The sequence below is a fragment of the Bison bison genome, unplaced genomic scaffold, assembly GCF_000754665.1.
Source record: "Bison bison bison isolate TAMUID 2011002044 unplaced genomic scaffold, Bison_UMD1.0 scf7180017864198, whole genome shotgun sequence".
NCBI classification, from domain to species: domain Eukaryota; kingdom Metazoa; phylum Chordata; class Mammalia; order Artiodactyla; family Bovidae; genus Bison; species Bison bison.
Genome location: NW_011494770.1, coordinates 5567308 through 5582931, shown reverse-complemented (window position 1 = coordinate 5582931; position 15624 = coordinate 5567308). Strand labels below are relative to the sequence as shown.

The 15624-nt window shown below is 37.6% G+C and overlaps 1 protein-coding gene across 1 annotated transcript in view; it reads right to left on the bottom strand.

The window, feature by feature from the left end:
- Positions 1-15624, bottom strand: part of AHI1 (Abelson helper integration site 1) — a 218121-nt gene that overhangs the window by 166903 nt on the left and 35594 nt on the right. Inside the window, exons 7-11 of the mRNA XM_010844305.1 lie at positions 13066-13279; positions 11621-11813; positions 10117-10212; positions 5887-6072; positions 4073-4225 (exon numbers count right to left, since the gene is read on the bottom strand). Of these exons, the coding sequence (XP_010842607.1) occupies positions 4073-4225; positions 5887-6072; positions 10117-10212; positions 11621-11813; positions 13066-13279 (842 nt within the window). The remainder of the gene's footprint in view (positions 1-4072; positions 4226-5886; positions 6073-10116; positions 10213-11620; positions 11814-13065; positions 13280-15624) is intronic.

Sequence of the window (15624 nt, the reverse complement as noted above, 5' to 3'; positions counted from 1 at the left end):
CACTACAGATGGTGACTGCAGCCATGAAATTAAAAGACACTTACTCCTTGGAAGGAAAGTTATGACCAACCTAGATAGCATATTCAAAAGCAGAGACATTACTTTGCCAACAAAGGTCCGTCTAGTCAAGGCTATGGTTTTTCCTGTGGTCATGTATGGATGTGAGAGTTGGACTGTGAAGAAAGCTGAGCGCCGAAGAATTGATGCTTTTGAACTGTGGTGTTGGAGAAGACTCTTGAGAGTCCCTTGGACTGCAAGGAGATCCAACCAGTCCATTCTGAAGGAGATCAGCCCTGGGATTTCTTTGGAAGGAATGATGCTAAAGCTGAAACTCCAGTACTTTGGCCACCTCATGCAAAGAGTTGACTTATTGGAAAAGACTCTGATGCTGGGAGGGATTGGGGGCAGGAGGAGAAGGGGACGACAGAGGACGAGATGGCTGGATGGCATCACTGACTCGATGGACGTGAGTCTGGGTGAACTCCAGGAGTTGGTGATGGACAGGGACGCCTGGTGCTGCGATTCATGGGGTCGCAAAGAGTCGGACACGACTGATCTGATCTGATCTGATACCCCATGCCTAACTAGCACTATTCACCTAAAAGATGAACACAAAATTTCAAGATCTGATACTCTAAAGCTGTCACTACCAGATTATTTTCATATAGTCACAAAAGGGAATATGTGTCACGCCCTTCTTTCATGACAGCAACTAATAAGTGATTTTTGTGGAACCATAAACTTGTCCTGAGTCTACAGATGACATACAGACCAAGCTGAAGTCCAGGATGTATAAATATTCATTCTTTCTTTTTTCTCTTAAATAACCATCATTTGTAAAGCCTTCCAAAATGCATTTTTGGAGTAAATCAATCACTTCCTATTGATTTCTCATTCACTATTTTTATTAAAATTCCTTCATCATTTTTATGTTTTAATTCCTTATTACCAGATGAAACCAAAACTTTTTGAGGACTGATACGTATCGTAGAAAATACTACTTGCTTTTACTTGTCCTAATTCTACTTCTTTAAAACTTTGGTGAGCCTTAGTTCCTGTATTTCTTTCTTATTATTCAAAATGTATATTTGGCCCTTATGATATGCCATGAATGTGGTACTTTTATTACAAACATCTTTTTATATATTCATCATGAGCTTCCCAGGAGGTTCAGTGATAAGGCATCTGCCCGCTAGTGCGGGAGACACAGGAGACGCAGGTCCAATCCCTGGGTTGGGAAGATGGCCTGGAGTTAGGAAATAGCTTCCCACTCCAATATTCTTGCCTGGAAAATCCCATGGACAGAGAAATGTGGCGGGCTACAGTCCATGGGATGGCAAAGAGTCAAACACTACTGAGTGACTGAGTGCACACGCACACATATTCATCACAGCAAACCTGTGAGTAACTATTAGTACTATATAAAGCTAGTATTATTCAGAGGGTTAAGCCCAGCTCAGTCAAAGACTATTGACTCAAGGACCTGCTTTCTGGACAGGAACCAGGTTCTCACAAGTAGCATCACAATTTAGCAGCAATATGAAGAGGCAGAATTATGAGCAGCTACTAGAAAGGTGAAAAATTCAACAGACATCTATTAGATATCAATAATGTACCCAATACCATCTTTCCATCCAGATGATTTAGAAAAGGGAGAGGAGGATAAAAAGAGGTCAAAAACTGAAGGAAAAGTTAGCAGGTCTCATAATCACTTACTGCTGCTCGTGGGGGAGGAGGTGTAGTTAGGGAAACTGTGCCTCATCACTAAAGCCAAAACACTAAAGGCACCGTCATCTAACTTGCATTCCCAGAGTAAGACGCTATACTCAGAAGAAGCACCTGATGAACATTTAGTAACAGTAACAAAGGGCCTCAACACCCTCAACTCTCCACTTCTTTACTACTCTGTCAGTCATTCAGTCACACTAGGTCTTTTCTCCTTTCGTATTCATGTCGCATTTCTCCCTTTTGCCACCAGCATCCCAAGGTTGGATCCTTCTCACCTCACACATCGATGACTGCAATGGCCACCTTCCTCTCATTCTGATGTATCCTATTTCAAGGTCCACTACATGCCATTGCCAGCACTGGGACAAATTGTTAATTTGTCCTAAAATACAATTGTTATCACACTTCCTTCTCACCTGAAACCTCCCACTTTTCCTCAGCCCCACACAATCAAATATTAGGCTACCCACCACTTGAGCCACTTCAGAGTGTGGGCCTACTCTGTCATCACCACTTGACCTCTTACACAAACTCGGATTTCCCGCCCACCAAGCTCTGAGTATCTGAGGAATACAACAGGTGCTTCCCCATTTATTTTTAACATTGCCCCAGTATGAACTACTCTTCCCTGTCCTCTTCACTCACTCCTAACTGGACCACTCTAAAGTTTGTCATAGGCTCCACCAACCTGTTGAATGAACCCTTCTTCCACCACTCCAGATCACCACTTACGTATCAGAAATCCTCAAACTGCTTTCACTTCAGGGTGTTTTACAGTCTTAAAATTTTTTTGAGGATCCCCAAATGTGGCTATATCTACAGATATTTATCATATTAGAAATTAAAACTGAGAAATTAAAAAACCATTTGTTAATCATTTAAAAAATAACAGAGCAAGTCCATTAAATGTTAACATAATTTCTTTTCATGAAAGATTTCATAAAATGGAACTGCTCTATATTTTTGCTAATCTTTTCAATATCTGGCTTAATAAATGGTAGCTGGATTTGCTTAATAAAAGCAAAACTGCTTCTGCATTCACCCTCTTGTGATATCAGATATCATTTAGCCTCTGGAAAACTCCAGTGCGAGAGAATGAAACTCTTGTGAGAGAATGAAAGTTAAAAAGACAGATTAAATCATTACAGAATCATTAGAATTATTATGATCTTATTCTGAAAATAGACTAACTTCAACAGATCCCTTGAAAGGGTCTGAGGACTCCCAACAGTGCCTAAATCACACTTTTGAGAACTGCTCATCTAAACAATTATTTCTATATCTATATTTCCTGAAGAGTTCTTTGCAGAATACCTGTTAGTGAACAGCACAGTAAGTCCCATGTTCCCAACTGATGTGAAAGGTCCCCAAGGGCACAGTCTAAGTATTATTCTCTCCATATTATTATGTGTAAAGTGTTTAAAAGTGACTTTAAGATTTATCTGTAAAATTGGCTTCAAAAAGAAAATTAAATATGATGCAAAACAGAACATGAAAAAGTCTAGGAAAATAGTCACTCTTATGTATATACTGAGTCTATAAAATGAACCACTCCACTCTTTACGGAAACAAATACGACTGGCAAAACTTCACCAGTAATGCTTCTTGCCACCGCAAAATATGATAGCCAAGTACAAAAATATTTTAGTGAAAACTTAAATACTGCTCAACTTCTGGTAAAAGGATATACATATACCTGTCTCTATCAAAATGTGATTCAGGAAGAAGCCAGGGACTGAGAATTTCATGAATCTAAAAACTGTCGATTTATGGCCTGAACTGTGTCCCCCCACATTCCTCTGCTGAAGCCCTAAGCCCAATACCTCAGAATGTAACAGTATTTGGATACAAGGTCTTTACAGAGCAGATTAAGCTAAAACGAGGTTGCTAGGGTGAGCCGTAGTCTAATAAGAAGATGAGACACCAGGGATATACACGTACAGAGAAAAGACCACAAAGAAGCAGCACAATGGCAGCCATCTGCCAGCCAAGGAGAAAGGCCTCAGCATAAACCAGCCTGCCAACCCTTAATCTGGGACTTCCAGCCTCCAGAATTATGAGAAAATACATTTCTATTGATTAAGCCAACCTGTCTGTGATCTTTCTTATGGCAGCTCTGGCAAACTAATAAAACTCTCCATAACCCCAAAGAACTTAAGATAATATCTGTATGTACCCACTAGGCACTCTATTATTATTTATCAAATGAATGAATAGGCAGACAAGATCATGGCTAAAAACAAGGATAACCTGAAAGCTTTAAGTAGCAAGCTATTTACCCTAGGAGCTGACGGCGCATTTTAAAATAAATATCTAAATGAATCCAGTGTCAGTGAACACTTACCTGCCCAGGCAACCGTTTCCACTTCACCACTTCCTTTGAATCTTCTAATCCAGGCTCCGTGTCCACTAAACTTGGCTCATGGTGTCGCTCACAGTATACTGGTTTACCCTTTTCTTCCTGAAGAGCCATCATAGAACGGTAAGATGGCTTTACCTAAGTACGTACAGAAAATGAGAAAATGTATGTCTCACGCTAATCTTTTTCTCTTTTCTAGCATATATGGCTTTTAAAATATTGAAACAAACAGTATAATATGAAAATGTTTCAAAATGTAATCCAGAAAAAATTCTACTTTTATTTGTACACTATTTAAATAAAATAAAATGAATGGGCTTCCCTGATAGCTCAGTTGGTAAAGAATCCGCCTGCAATGCAGAAGACCCTGGTTCGATTCTTGGGTTGGGAAGATCTGCTGGAGAAGGGATAGGCTACCCACTCCAGTAATCTTGGGCTTCCCCTGTGGCTCAGCTGGTTAAGAATCCACCTGCAATGTGGGAGACCTGGGTTCGATCCCTGGGTTGGGAAGATCCCCTGGAGAAGGGAGAGGCTACCCACTCCAGTATTCTAGCTTGGAGAATTCCATGGGCTGTATACTCCATGGATTCACAAAGAGTTGGAGATAACAAAACAACTTTCACTATCACTTTAAATAAAACGAAAGTTGCTTGAAATTAGTCTTAAACCTAAAAGCCTTAAAAGAGGGAAAGGCTAAAACAGAACTCCAACGAAATAGTTTTAGTCACTCTGTCCCTTTGCTTCTACCTCTTCACCAATATCTACCAGATGTTATATTATAGCTCTGGCATTGCACTATGGAATCTCTGGCTTTAAGATCATAACATAAAGACCTAATGTTTTTAAATCCTCCATTTCTTAAAATAGATTTAATTCCATTCAAACCAATGAAAACCAACACTGTGGTCACAGTTTATATCAATACAGAATATGCAGAATGGCCTGAAATGTTTTGTATCAATGAGACAAAAGCAAAAGTTTCACCTCATTTTAGGACAAATGTTTGCTAAGATACTCATAATTTTAATCTATATACAACAGAAGTAGAAATATTACTTGTTGATTATTTGAATAATAATTCAAATAATCTGCAAGCTATGATCTAAAAACCTGCAAGCTATGATCTAAAAATCTGCAAGCTATGACCTAAATGTAGCCCAATGACATTTTTGCAAATAAAGTTTTATTCAAACACATCCAAAACCATCTGTTTGGTTATCATCTACATATGTGTATGTAGCTACTTTCACTTTAGGTTGAGTAGCTGCGACAGAGGCTGCATAGCCTGCAAAACCGAAACTATTTACTGTCTGGTCCTGTTTGTCAATTTCCACATTAAGTCATCTGTGTGCAATGCAGGAGCCCCGGGTTAGATTCCTGGGTTGGGAAGATCCCCTGGAGAAGGAAATGGCAACCCACTCCACTGTTCTTGCCTGGAGAACCCCATGGACAGACGTGCCTGGCGGGCTACAGTCCATGGGGTCACAAGAGTCAGACACGACTTAGTGACTAAACCACCACCACACATTAAGTCATTCTTTTATCTTTAATATTTAAAGATTAGCATTTTTTTTTAAATCTTAAAATTGAAATCGATATTTAGGACTTAAAATTCATTAAAATGTCTTTTAAGTATCAGCTATTACAGGCTTAATATATAATCTCTGAAGTTTCCTTTCTACTTCAGATATCTATTAAAATAATTCTAAAGTTTTTATCTGTATAGAAATAGAAACCATCACCCACCCTTTAATCTCAACAACAGAAAATATATTTTTTTGCATGTGCTATTAACTTACACATTCTGGAACTTTCAATCCTCTTACAGTTACATACAGCGTTGATGGATAATGATTTCTTGGACATTTTGACCACCACTCAAAAACCTCAACGACATTTGACTGGGATCGAGGCTTAGCAGGTGGGTAATACAGTTGCAAGCGAAGTTTTGAATTGATGTTTACATTTCCATTGGCTCCTAGAAGCTTAAAATGAGAATTCAAATGAAACGTTACTTTCACTGAAAAGATGCCCAATAAACCAACAGTAGACAGTCCAAAATTCATTTTAAAAAGATTAATATGGCATGCTGAAGTTCCTCAGATTTGTAAAGCAAAGAACACTGACACAGTTGGTTAAGCACGGTTTCAGATCATTTTGACAAGGTAACCCAAATGACATCCTAAGAGCTGTCTTTCCCCCTATACAACTTCAGACCATTGGTAAAGCATTAGCATTACTGTGGCCGGTGTCACTTTGTACAAATAAGGTGATCAACATACATCTGTTTGTAACAATACTGATAAAGATTAAAATGCATATTATTTAAACACAGAAACAAATTTCCCATTTGTTCAACATCAGTATTTTTACTGGTAAAATTTCATGGTTAAACTTTCAAAAAGTCAAAATTATTCTAAAAGAGAGCTCCATATTATGTTTTTAAAATGTTTTGGTTCACCTTCTTAAAAAGGTCTATTCAATTTAAAAAACTATTAAACAAGGCAACATACGTTTAAGCTAAATAAGTGGACATTCTTAGGAGAAAAATTATCTCACCAACTCAAAATTAGGTTCTCTTTCACTAGACTGTGACCGTTAAGTAGAAAATACCTCTGTTAACCTTTGTGTCCTTTACAAATTAGTAGAGACAGCTGAGAGCTTCTGCAGCAGTTCAGGCAGAACATGGAGGTGACAAACTGGAAGAGTAGGAAGGGACAGAGCACAGGGAACATTTAATAACTGTTACTGATCGTGCAACTTGGAAAGTAAACGGGGAAGAGCCAAGAAAGATGCTTAACGTAGCGCATCCAACAGAACTTTCTGTGATGACAGACATGCTCTCAACTTGTGCCATGCAAGACAGTATCCACTAGTCACTATGGCTGTCGAGCACTTGAAGTGGGGCTAGGGCAACTGTGGAAATCAAATTTTAATTACATTTAATTTTAGCTCATTAATTTGAATTCAAACAGCCACATATGACTTGTAGCTACCAAAACAGATAAGGCAGCTCTAAGGTGGTAAGCCTGGGAGACTGGGCAGATGGCGGTGCTACCAAATGAGGCAGCAGATAGGGAAGATGCAAGAGATTTAGGGAGGATGTTCAGTTTGGGGGAGTCATAGCTATGGGTCACCCAAGCTGAAATGTCTGAATTTTAAAGCATAAGCAGGAAAAGCGGGTCTAAGAAAAGTGGATTACAGATGAAATCATGAGCAGGATTGATATTAAAGAGATAGGTGGAAGACCAGGAAGGAAACCGAAGGAACGTGATAAGGAAATCAGGAAAAAATGGTGTCAAGAAAAACCAAGGTATCAAGAGCTTCAAAACCATGGTATTACACACATAAGCATGACTGGTAAAAGAACTAGAAAATGTTCAATAATTTGGCAAATAGAAGCTTTATTAGCTGAGGCAAAACCCAGATTTGCACTGCGTTCAGGAAGAAGGTATCAATAAAGAAACAAAAGTTAGCAAAAATACAACTCATCTTTTCCCTACCCCTGTAGAAGAGGATGTAAAGTCAACGGAGGTTGTAAGCTGAGGGGTGACATTATGAAATAGAGGGATAAAAAAATAGTTTCAAACTCAGCAATTGAGATGTTTAGTCATTAAATATTAAGCACTGATGATTCCTTTCATAAACTGTACTATCTGCCTAAAGCTTATCATAAGGCAATAATATCATTTTTAGAAGGTTATTTATTCCCCAGATTCTAAATCATACTTTCCATAAGTTGTTTTAATATTCACTAACCAATTTAGTTTATACAAGTATGCTGCTTAGTATGAGTAAACAACTAAGATTCAGCCAAATCCTGCCATTATGATTACAAACCATAGAATGTGAAGCGTGAATAAATAAGGTTTTATTATTTTGTAGTTTAACAGATTAGTCATATACATGTGCTTAAAGAATCAAGAGCGCCTCTACCTGAGAATTAGGATAAAGTCTCATTTATATCTGGACAAAGTTCTTTGGGGTTCATTTGGATCACTATGATAACTTCACAATTACCTAGGACATTCCTAGAACCAATGGTACAGGTATTAAAACATGTGCATTGTAATCTGATTCATGTTATTTTCTCAAAGATGAGTTTTTTTTAGTCAGTTTCCATATATTTATTAGTTCCCTCAGTAGATACTCATGGAGCACTTTCTGTGTGCCATTCATATGCATGGAATGATATTATAGAGAATTTCAAGAGTAATATATTAAATGCACAGAGATTTGGTAATGTACAGACTAAAATATGTTCAACAAATTGGCCCAAAAGAATTGCCAGTGACTTGAAAACTTACAGTCTAATGAAAGATATATATGTTTACAACAGAGGACGCACATACAATAATGTACCCTTTACTTCTGATTGCATGAATAAATAAACAAAAATTTGTATAACACTTAAAAGATAAAATGTTGTGAAATACATCGTTTCCCAAGTGCAGCTGACAGTAAATAGGGCAGTTCTGCACAGACCGTAGCATAAAAGTAATGAAAGCAGTTTCTTATTAGACCACAAGGTGGCAATGTTCATTCACTCTGTGAATGTGACCCTTTTTGGTCTTTTGTTTTTATTTATTTGATTTAGTATGCGATGGGGTCTAGAAAAAGGTATAAGAGGTTATAGAAGGGAGATTTTAGAAGGTACAATGGACAGCGGGATTCTAAAACCACTCTAGAATTAATGACTTCCTCACCACAGTCAATCTGCTGCCATTCAGCAAGCAGACTGCACCTCTTCTAAAGCCTCTAAACTTCAGCATGGACTAGGTGTCTCATCTGGGTTTTCACAGCGTCTGCTCCATAGCACACAATCATACGGGCAATACGTTTACATAGAAACTGAACTGGAGGGCCAGGACAATGTCTAATTTATCTACAAATACCCTATATTTAAAAGAGTGCCTGGCAATTCACAGACACTTAGTAAATATTTGTTGAATGAATGGATGCACAAATGGAAAAATTTTATAAGATAATACACAACAGGTTAATTACTCAAGACTTCTTACAACTCAAATTTATGTTCAAAGTCAGAAATAAAAAAATTATGAAATTAAAATTTACCCTTTTAAAACATCAATCTATCCATATGTTTCATCTCTGTTGAAACATCCTTGTCAAAGACACCATCATTTTATACCTAGACTACAGCAAGAAGTTTCTGCTTTGATTTCCAGTATCTACATTTCTGACCTCTCTAATTCATTCTCTACCCAGCAAAGTAAGCTTTATAAAAAATAAATCAGATTATTTCACCCTTTTGTTTAAAATCATTAAATGGCTTCCCATTACTCTTTAAAGTCTATAATGGTGGCTAGTTGCTATAATGGCTTGGGCTCGAAGACCTTGTGTAACCAAGGCCCCGTCTACCTCAGCAAGCTCTCCAGGCACCGTTTTCTCCCTCAGTCTCTGTCCTTCATTCTCAGTGGCCTTCTTTCGGTTATCGAGGTATTCCTTGCTCCTTACAACATCAGGGTCTTTGCATACTCTGCACCCAACCGAGAACTCTCTCTTTCTCATTCCTGCCATCCAGCTCATGATCAGGTTCAATGTCCTTTCTGTAGGAGACCTTTACCTGATACCACAGATGCTTTCATCATCTTGATAGTATTCATAAAAATTATAATAAATGCTAAGCTTTATGATCAACTGTTTTATGCCTGTTTTTCTTGCTAGAATATGAAGGCCATGAGGTCAAGGAGTTTATCTTCTTTGTTCACTGAATAGAACAGTGGCTGGCACATAGAAAGGGTTCAATAAATAATTTGTTGAGTTGAATAAATGTGGGCAGGGCTGTGTGTGTCTTTTTCAATGCTGGGTCTCCAGAGCATAAAGTGTATCTGGCACACATCTAAGTACTGAACAAACATCTAAGAATCTGAATGAGCATCATTTGAGTTTGAATTAATACCTCTTCACCACGGCAATCTTACCTCCTTATCCTAACTCCTTATATGACACCAAACTGAGTTGAAAAAAAAAATAACCCATAACACTTGAAGATTTGAAAAACATACCTTGAGAAATGCCCAGGCGATTTTCCGGAAGCCACATTCTTGGTTTTGAATTTCAGAGTTATTCTTAATTTCTTCCATGCTTAAGAAATCAAGAATCTGTAAGTAAGCATAAAAAATTATTTCACAGTATACTAGGTTATCTAAAATTTAATATTTTCTAATATTAATACAATTTTAAAAACCCTCACTTAGAAGAAAAACATTTTTATCTCATCTCGCTCACTTTTAACTCACCCAGTTAGTAAGGTCTGTTTCTGATCACTTTATCTTTTATCAATAAATCTTTTAAGATTTATTTAAAACTCAAGACAAAGTATTATCTCAAATGTAGTCCTGGCAAAAATATACCAGGCATAGAATTCTTAGGCTTTGCTCATTTTTGAATGTAGGAGCACAGACTTCAAAGACTTGTTTGTTTAATAAACTCATGGCCTTATCTGCAGGTTCCTCCTTGGATCAACTTCCTAAGTTGGGTATTTTCTCTTTAGATATATGTTTTTATTAGGCTTCTCAAAAGATTTTCTTTCATATCTCCATCTTGTCTGGATATTAAACTTCACGGATTTCCAACCAACCAGCCACATGTATTCTAGGTACTTGTCAAAGACTACCACTTTGAGCCTACTGGTGCTTATTAAAAGGTCTGCTGAGGTAACAAATCTATAGAAGACTACTTAAAAATAATACATACTCCAATTTATTCCTATTTCTTATATACTTAAACTTGTCTTCAATGTAATACATTCCCAATGAAAAAAACACTGAGTATAAGAAAAATACATAACAAAGTAAAAACAACTTGTAACCTAGACTCATAGCTGATGAACATTAACATCAAGTTTACAGGTATTTAAATCTTGTTCTATGTATTCCAACACTATTTTGCAAACTATTTTCATATAATATGTAGTGGATAGCCCAAGTCAATATATACATATGTATATCATCATGTAAATATCATAAGTTTAATAAAAATCATAATTTATTTAACCAAACCTCTTGCTAACTGAAGAGACCTATTTCCTTAAAATTTCTGCTGTTATAAACAGTGCTGAAATAAACATCCTTACATACACATCTTTGAGTACTTGACACTTATCCTTTAGAAGAAATACCAAAAGTTAGAATAACAGCTTTAAGGACTTCTGATGGATATTATCAAGTTATCCTCAAATTCTCACACCACTTTTTTGAATTACTAATCTACTAAAATAATAGCTTGTATGCTAAGTTTCTTCACCTGTGTCTGACTCTTTGTGACCCTATGGACTGTAGCCTGCCAGGTTCCTCTGTCCAGGGGATTCTCTAGGCAAGAATACTGAAGTGAGTTGCCATGTCCTGCTTCAGGGGATCTTCCTGACCCAGGGATCGAACTCTGATCTCTTAAGTCTCCTGCACTGGCAGGCAGGTTCATTACCACTAGCTCTTGGGAAGCCCCAAAATAAAAACTTATATTTGTGCTATTAAAATATTAATTAAAACTTATGCTCTATTCAATTCATACCTCAAAGAAAAGGATGACTTTAGGGCTCTCCTCAAAATCTCGAAGCAAATAGGGAAAGCTTTCATTAAATATAATTTGTTCTTCCCACTCTGGAAGCCTTGATTTTAACTGTTTAAAATCATACGGCTGGGTCATGATAGGAAGAATATAATCCACATTCTCTTTTTCATAGTAAGATGAAACAGGCCGTTCACTGTTCAAAAAAGATACTGCTATTAACACGATTCTTTGTAATTTTGAGAAGGCAAGAAAAAATAAAACTAGGGTGTTCAAGGTGAGGTGATCAGAAACAATAAATAGCCATGATACACAAGGAAAAAATATTTTATGTATCTAGAAAGCTACACATTTTATGAGGCTGAAAAGTAGTAGTATCTCAGTTCATTTTGCATTTACATACTCTCAGTTTCAAAGAATTATTTTATTATTTAAATATAAAGTGAGAGGTATGATTTGTCCTTCAGTATATAAAGCTAGAATAAAGTAACATCTTCAGAATATTAAATGAGTTTGTGGTAAGTTAGTACATTAGATTTAATAAACAAAATTTGAGCACAACAGGACTGTATGTACTTCAAGGTTTGTTATATTTTCTTTCTATGCTCCAAGACAAATGAATAAGTGAATAACCTTTCTTGTTTCCAATTTCTGCCATTTTTCCAGGCAAATAATTTTTTTGAATTCTAGTACAGTCATATATTATACTTTGTATTTGGGCCTTAAGCATGTATTAGCTACAAAATTAATACTAGGAAAAATTAAATTCAAGACATCTGCCTCACCTGAGGGACAGACAATACATTACATTCAAAAGAAAATATATATGAAAATATGAGGTTAGACAACTAAAGGATTTACAGTGTAACATGAGATGACTTACAATGTAACCTAAATATCATAAATTAGTCATTAAGCTTCAGAGAAACTCTCTCAACTCCCCTCTACTTAAAATTAATTACTCAATTAGCACAGTCACTTCATTTCTTCTATAAAACATATTGATCAATATCAATAGTTGAAGAACACCTACAATTAGTATGAAAATTGAAAGCGACAGTCAGTCAGTCAGTCGTATCTGACTCTTTGCAACCCCATGGACTATACATACAGTCCACGGAATTCTCCAGGCCAGAATACCAGAGTGGATAGTCTTTCCCTTCTCCAGGGGAATCTTCCTAACCCAGGGATCGAACCCAGGTCTCCCGCCATTGCAGGTAGATTCTTTACCATCTGAGCCACAAGGGAAGTCCAAGAATACTGGTGTGGATAGTCTTTCCCTTCTCCAGTGGATCTTCCCGACCCAGGGATTGAACCCGGGTCTCCTGCACTGTAGGAGGATTCCTTACCAACTGAGCTATCAGGGAATGACCGTCAGTGGTAGAAAAAGGACTTCTACTGTAGACAGTTTCAATTTCAAGGACTGCCTGTACAATTAAAAAAATTACCTATCATCTTTCTTGACATATTGACCAGTATTCTCATCAACCACATGAATTTTGACCATTGGGTGAGAAATCATAAAATCTGACTTAAGACGATCAGTTCGGTGAATGTAAACTCCCAGGACAAGGTCATCATCAAGCAAACATTTGGGATAAACTGGACTGTCACGTCTTGTTATTTCATGAACACCATCACCATCAGTATCTTCATTATCATCTGAAACCACATGCATGGAAGAAAATCGATGTTATCAATGTGATAATTAATTGTTCCCATAACAATATACTCAACAATAAACACTGAATTTACAGATAATCTAATGCTTATGATCCATACTTATTTATCTCTGTTCACAAAGACACTTCAAGGAAAAACAAAGAAAAAGCCAAACAACAGCAGACTATGCTCTGACAGTAAATGCTTTATTTACTAAATGCATTAAAATAGGGTGAGGTATCTTTCTTTGTTTTCCCTAATAATGACCAACAACACAGAAAGAAAAAAATGAGAGCCAAAGACAAAAAAGTAATTTTATCTAGGTATTTTCTAAGTGGAACATGTATCACTCAAATTGTTTATAAATACAATTTCTGTTTCTGGGTAGAATGCAGCAGGAATGTTGCAGGTCAATGTTTCTGATAAAAAACAACTTGAAAAAGCCAAATAAATTGCAAAACCTTATTTTTAAAGGCATCAGAAAAGTACAAAAACAATGGACAGTAGATGGACTTAAAGTCCAGAGAGGGAGAATCAATCTGGGGTAAGCTGATAGACTGGCAGCTGTTTCAGTGTCTGGGGACACTTTCTGATCAGGATATGAGAAGAGGACAAAGGCAGAAGTTCACCACTAGGAGAAAGAGTAACCGGAAAAATTTTCAGTCGTTGTGCGGGGTTAAGTGATAAAAGTGGCCTCAAACACATGGCCAGTGGGAGAGGCGAAAGAGGAGTGAAACCTCCCAGTCTTGTTTTAGCAAACAAGGACTCACCAGAGGGAAGGGCCTGAAACAAAGCAGGCAAGGAGGAAGCCCTGGAGGGCATGGTGATTTTATGCCTACAGCCACTTTTCACCTGGGGTCACTTACCAATTCTGGGCATATCTAGAGGTTGAGAATCCAGGCATGGCCCCTGGCAGAAGGCCCCTACGGGGGGACAGAGAAACCAGCAGAGATTCTGGTGTTCACATGGAGCTGGAGTGACAAAACCAGGAGACTTGAGAGGCCTCAGCCACATGGCCAGGCTCGCCCTCACGACATTTGCCCAAATTTGAAGTTGTACGGGGCAGAAGGCTAAAGGGCTAAGCTGAAAACCTCTGAAAGGCAAAGCTGACTCTCCCCAAGTTCTCAAGGGCTAACAAGGCAAATATCTGCACGGCTCTCAATTTGAAACACCTGGAAGGCCACATCTTGGGAACTGGGCAAATAGAGACAGGGTCCTACCAACACTACGACACAGATCTGACTTAGCTTAGATTAGTTGCAATTAGTTGTCCGCTCTGTCTGCCTAAGAGTGGAAAGAGAAAACCCTCTCTAGTGGAAGACGCAACTCTGGAATTCTACATACAATGTCCAGCATATAAAAAAAAGTTACTAGACATAAAAGACACAAGACTATATGACCAATATCCAAGAGAAAATACAGAAAACAGAAGCAGACCTACAGATGATATGTACTGGAGTTAGCACACAAGAACTTTAAATAATAATGATTAATATTCAAGAAAAAAAGGAAAGAAGGACAAAATAATTTTTAAAAATGGAGACTTTCTACAGAGAATTGAAATTGATTAAAAAAAAAACAGGCATTATGGAACTGAAAAATATATCACCTGAAATTAGGAATTCAATGGATGTATCTAAAAGCATACTGGATGCAGAAGAAAAATCATTATAAATATCCAAACCAAAGCATAATGAAAAAAAAAAGAACTTCAGGGAAAAATCATAAGAAACATGTGGACAAACTCAAAAGAGTTTGTGAAGTTATAAATATCTAGAAAAACAGGAGAGGATGATAAAGAAGCCATATTCAAAGCAATAATGAGTAAGAATTTTCCACAAGTGATCAGATCAGATCAGATCAGTCGCGTCCAACTCTTTGCGACCCCATGAATCGCAGCACGCCAGGCCTCCCTGTCCATCACCAACTCCTGGAGTTCACTGAGACTCATGTCCATCGAGTCAGTGATGCCATCCAGCCATCTCATCCTCTGTCGTCCCCTTCTCCTCTTGCCCCCAATCCTTCCAGCACCAGAGTCTTTTCCAATGAGTCAACTCTTCGCATGAGGCGACCAAAGTACTGGAGTTTCAGCTTTAGCATTATTCCTTCCAAAGAAATCCCAGGGCTGACCTCCTTCAGAATGGACTGGTTGGATCTCCTTGCAGTCCAAGGGACTCTCAAGAGTCTTCTCCAAGACCACAGTTCAAAAGCATCAATTCTTCGGCGCTCAGCCTTCTTCACAGTCCAACTCTCACATCCATACATGACCACAGGAAAAACCATAGCCTTGACTAGACGAACCTTTGTTGGCAAAGTAATGTCTCTGCTTTTGAATATACTATCTA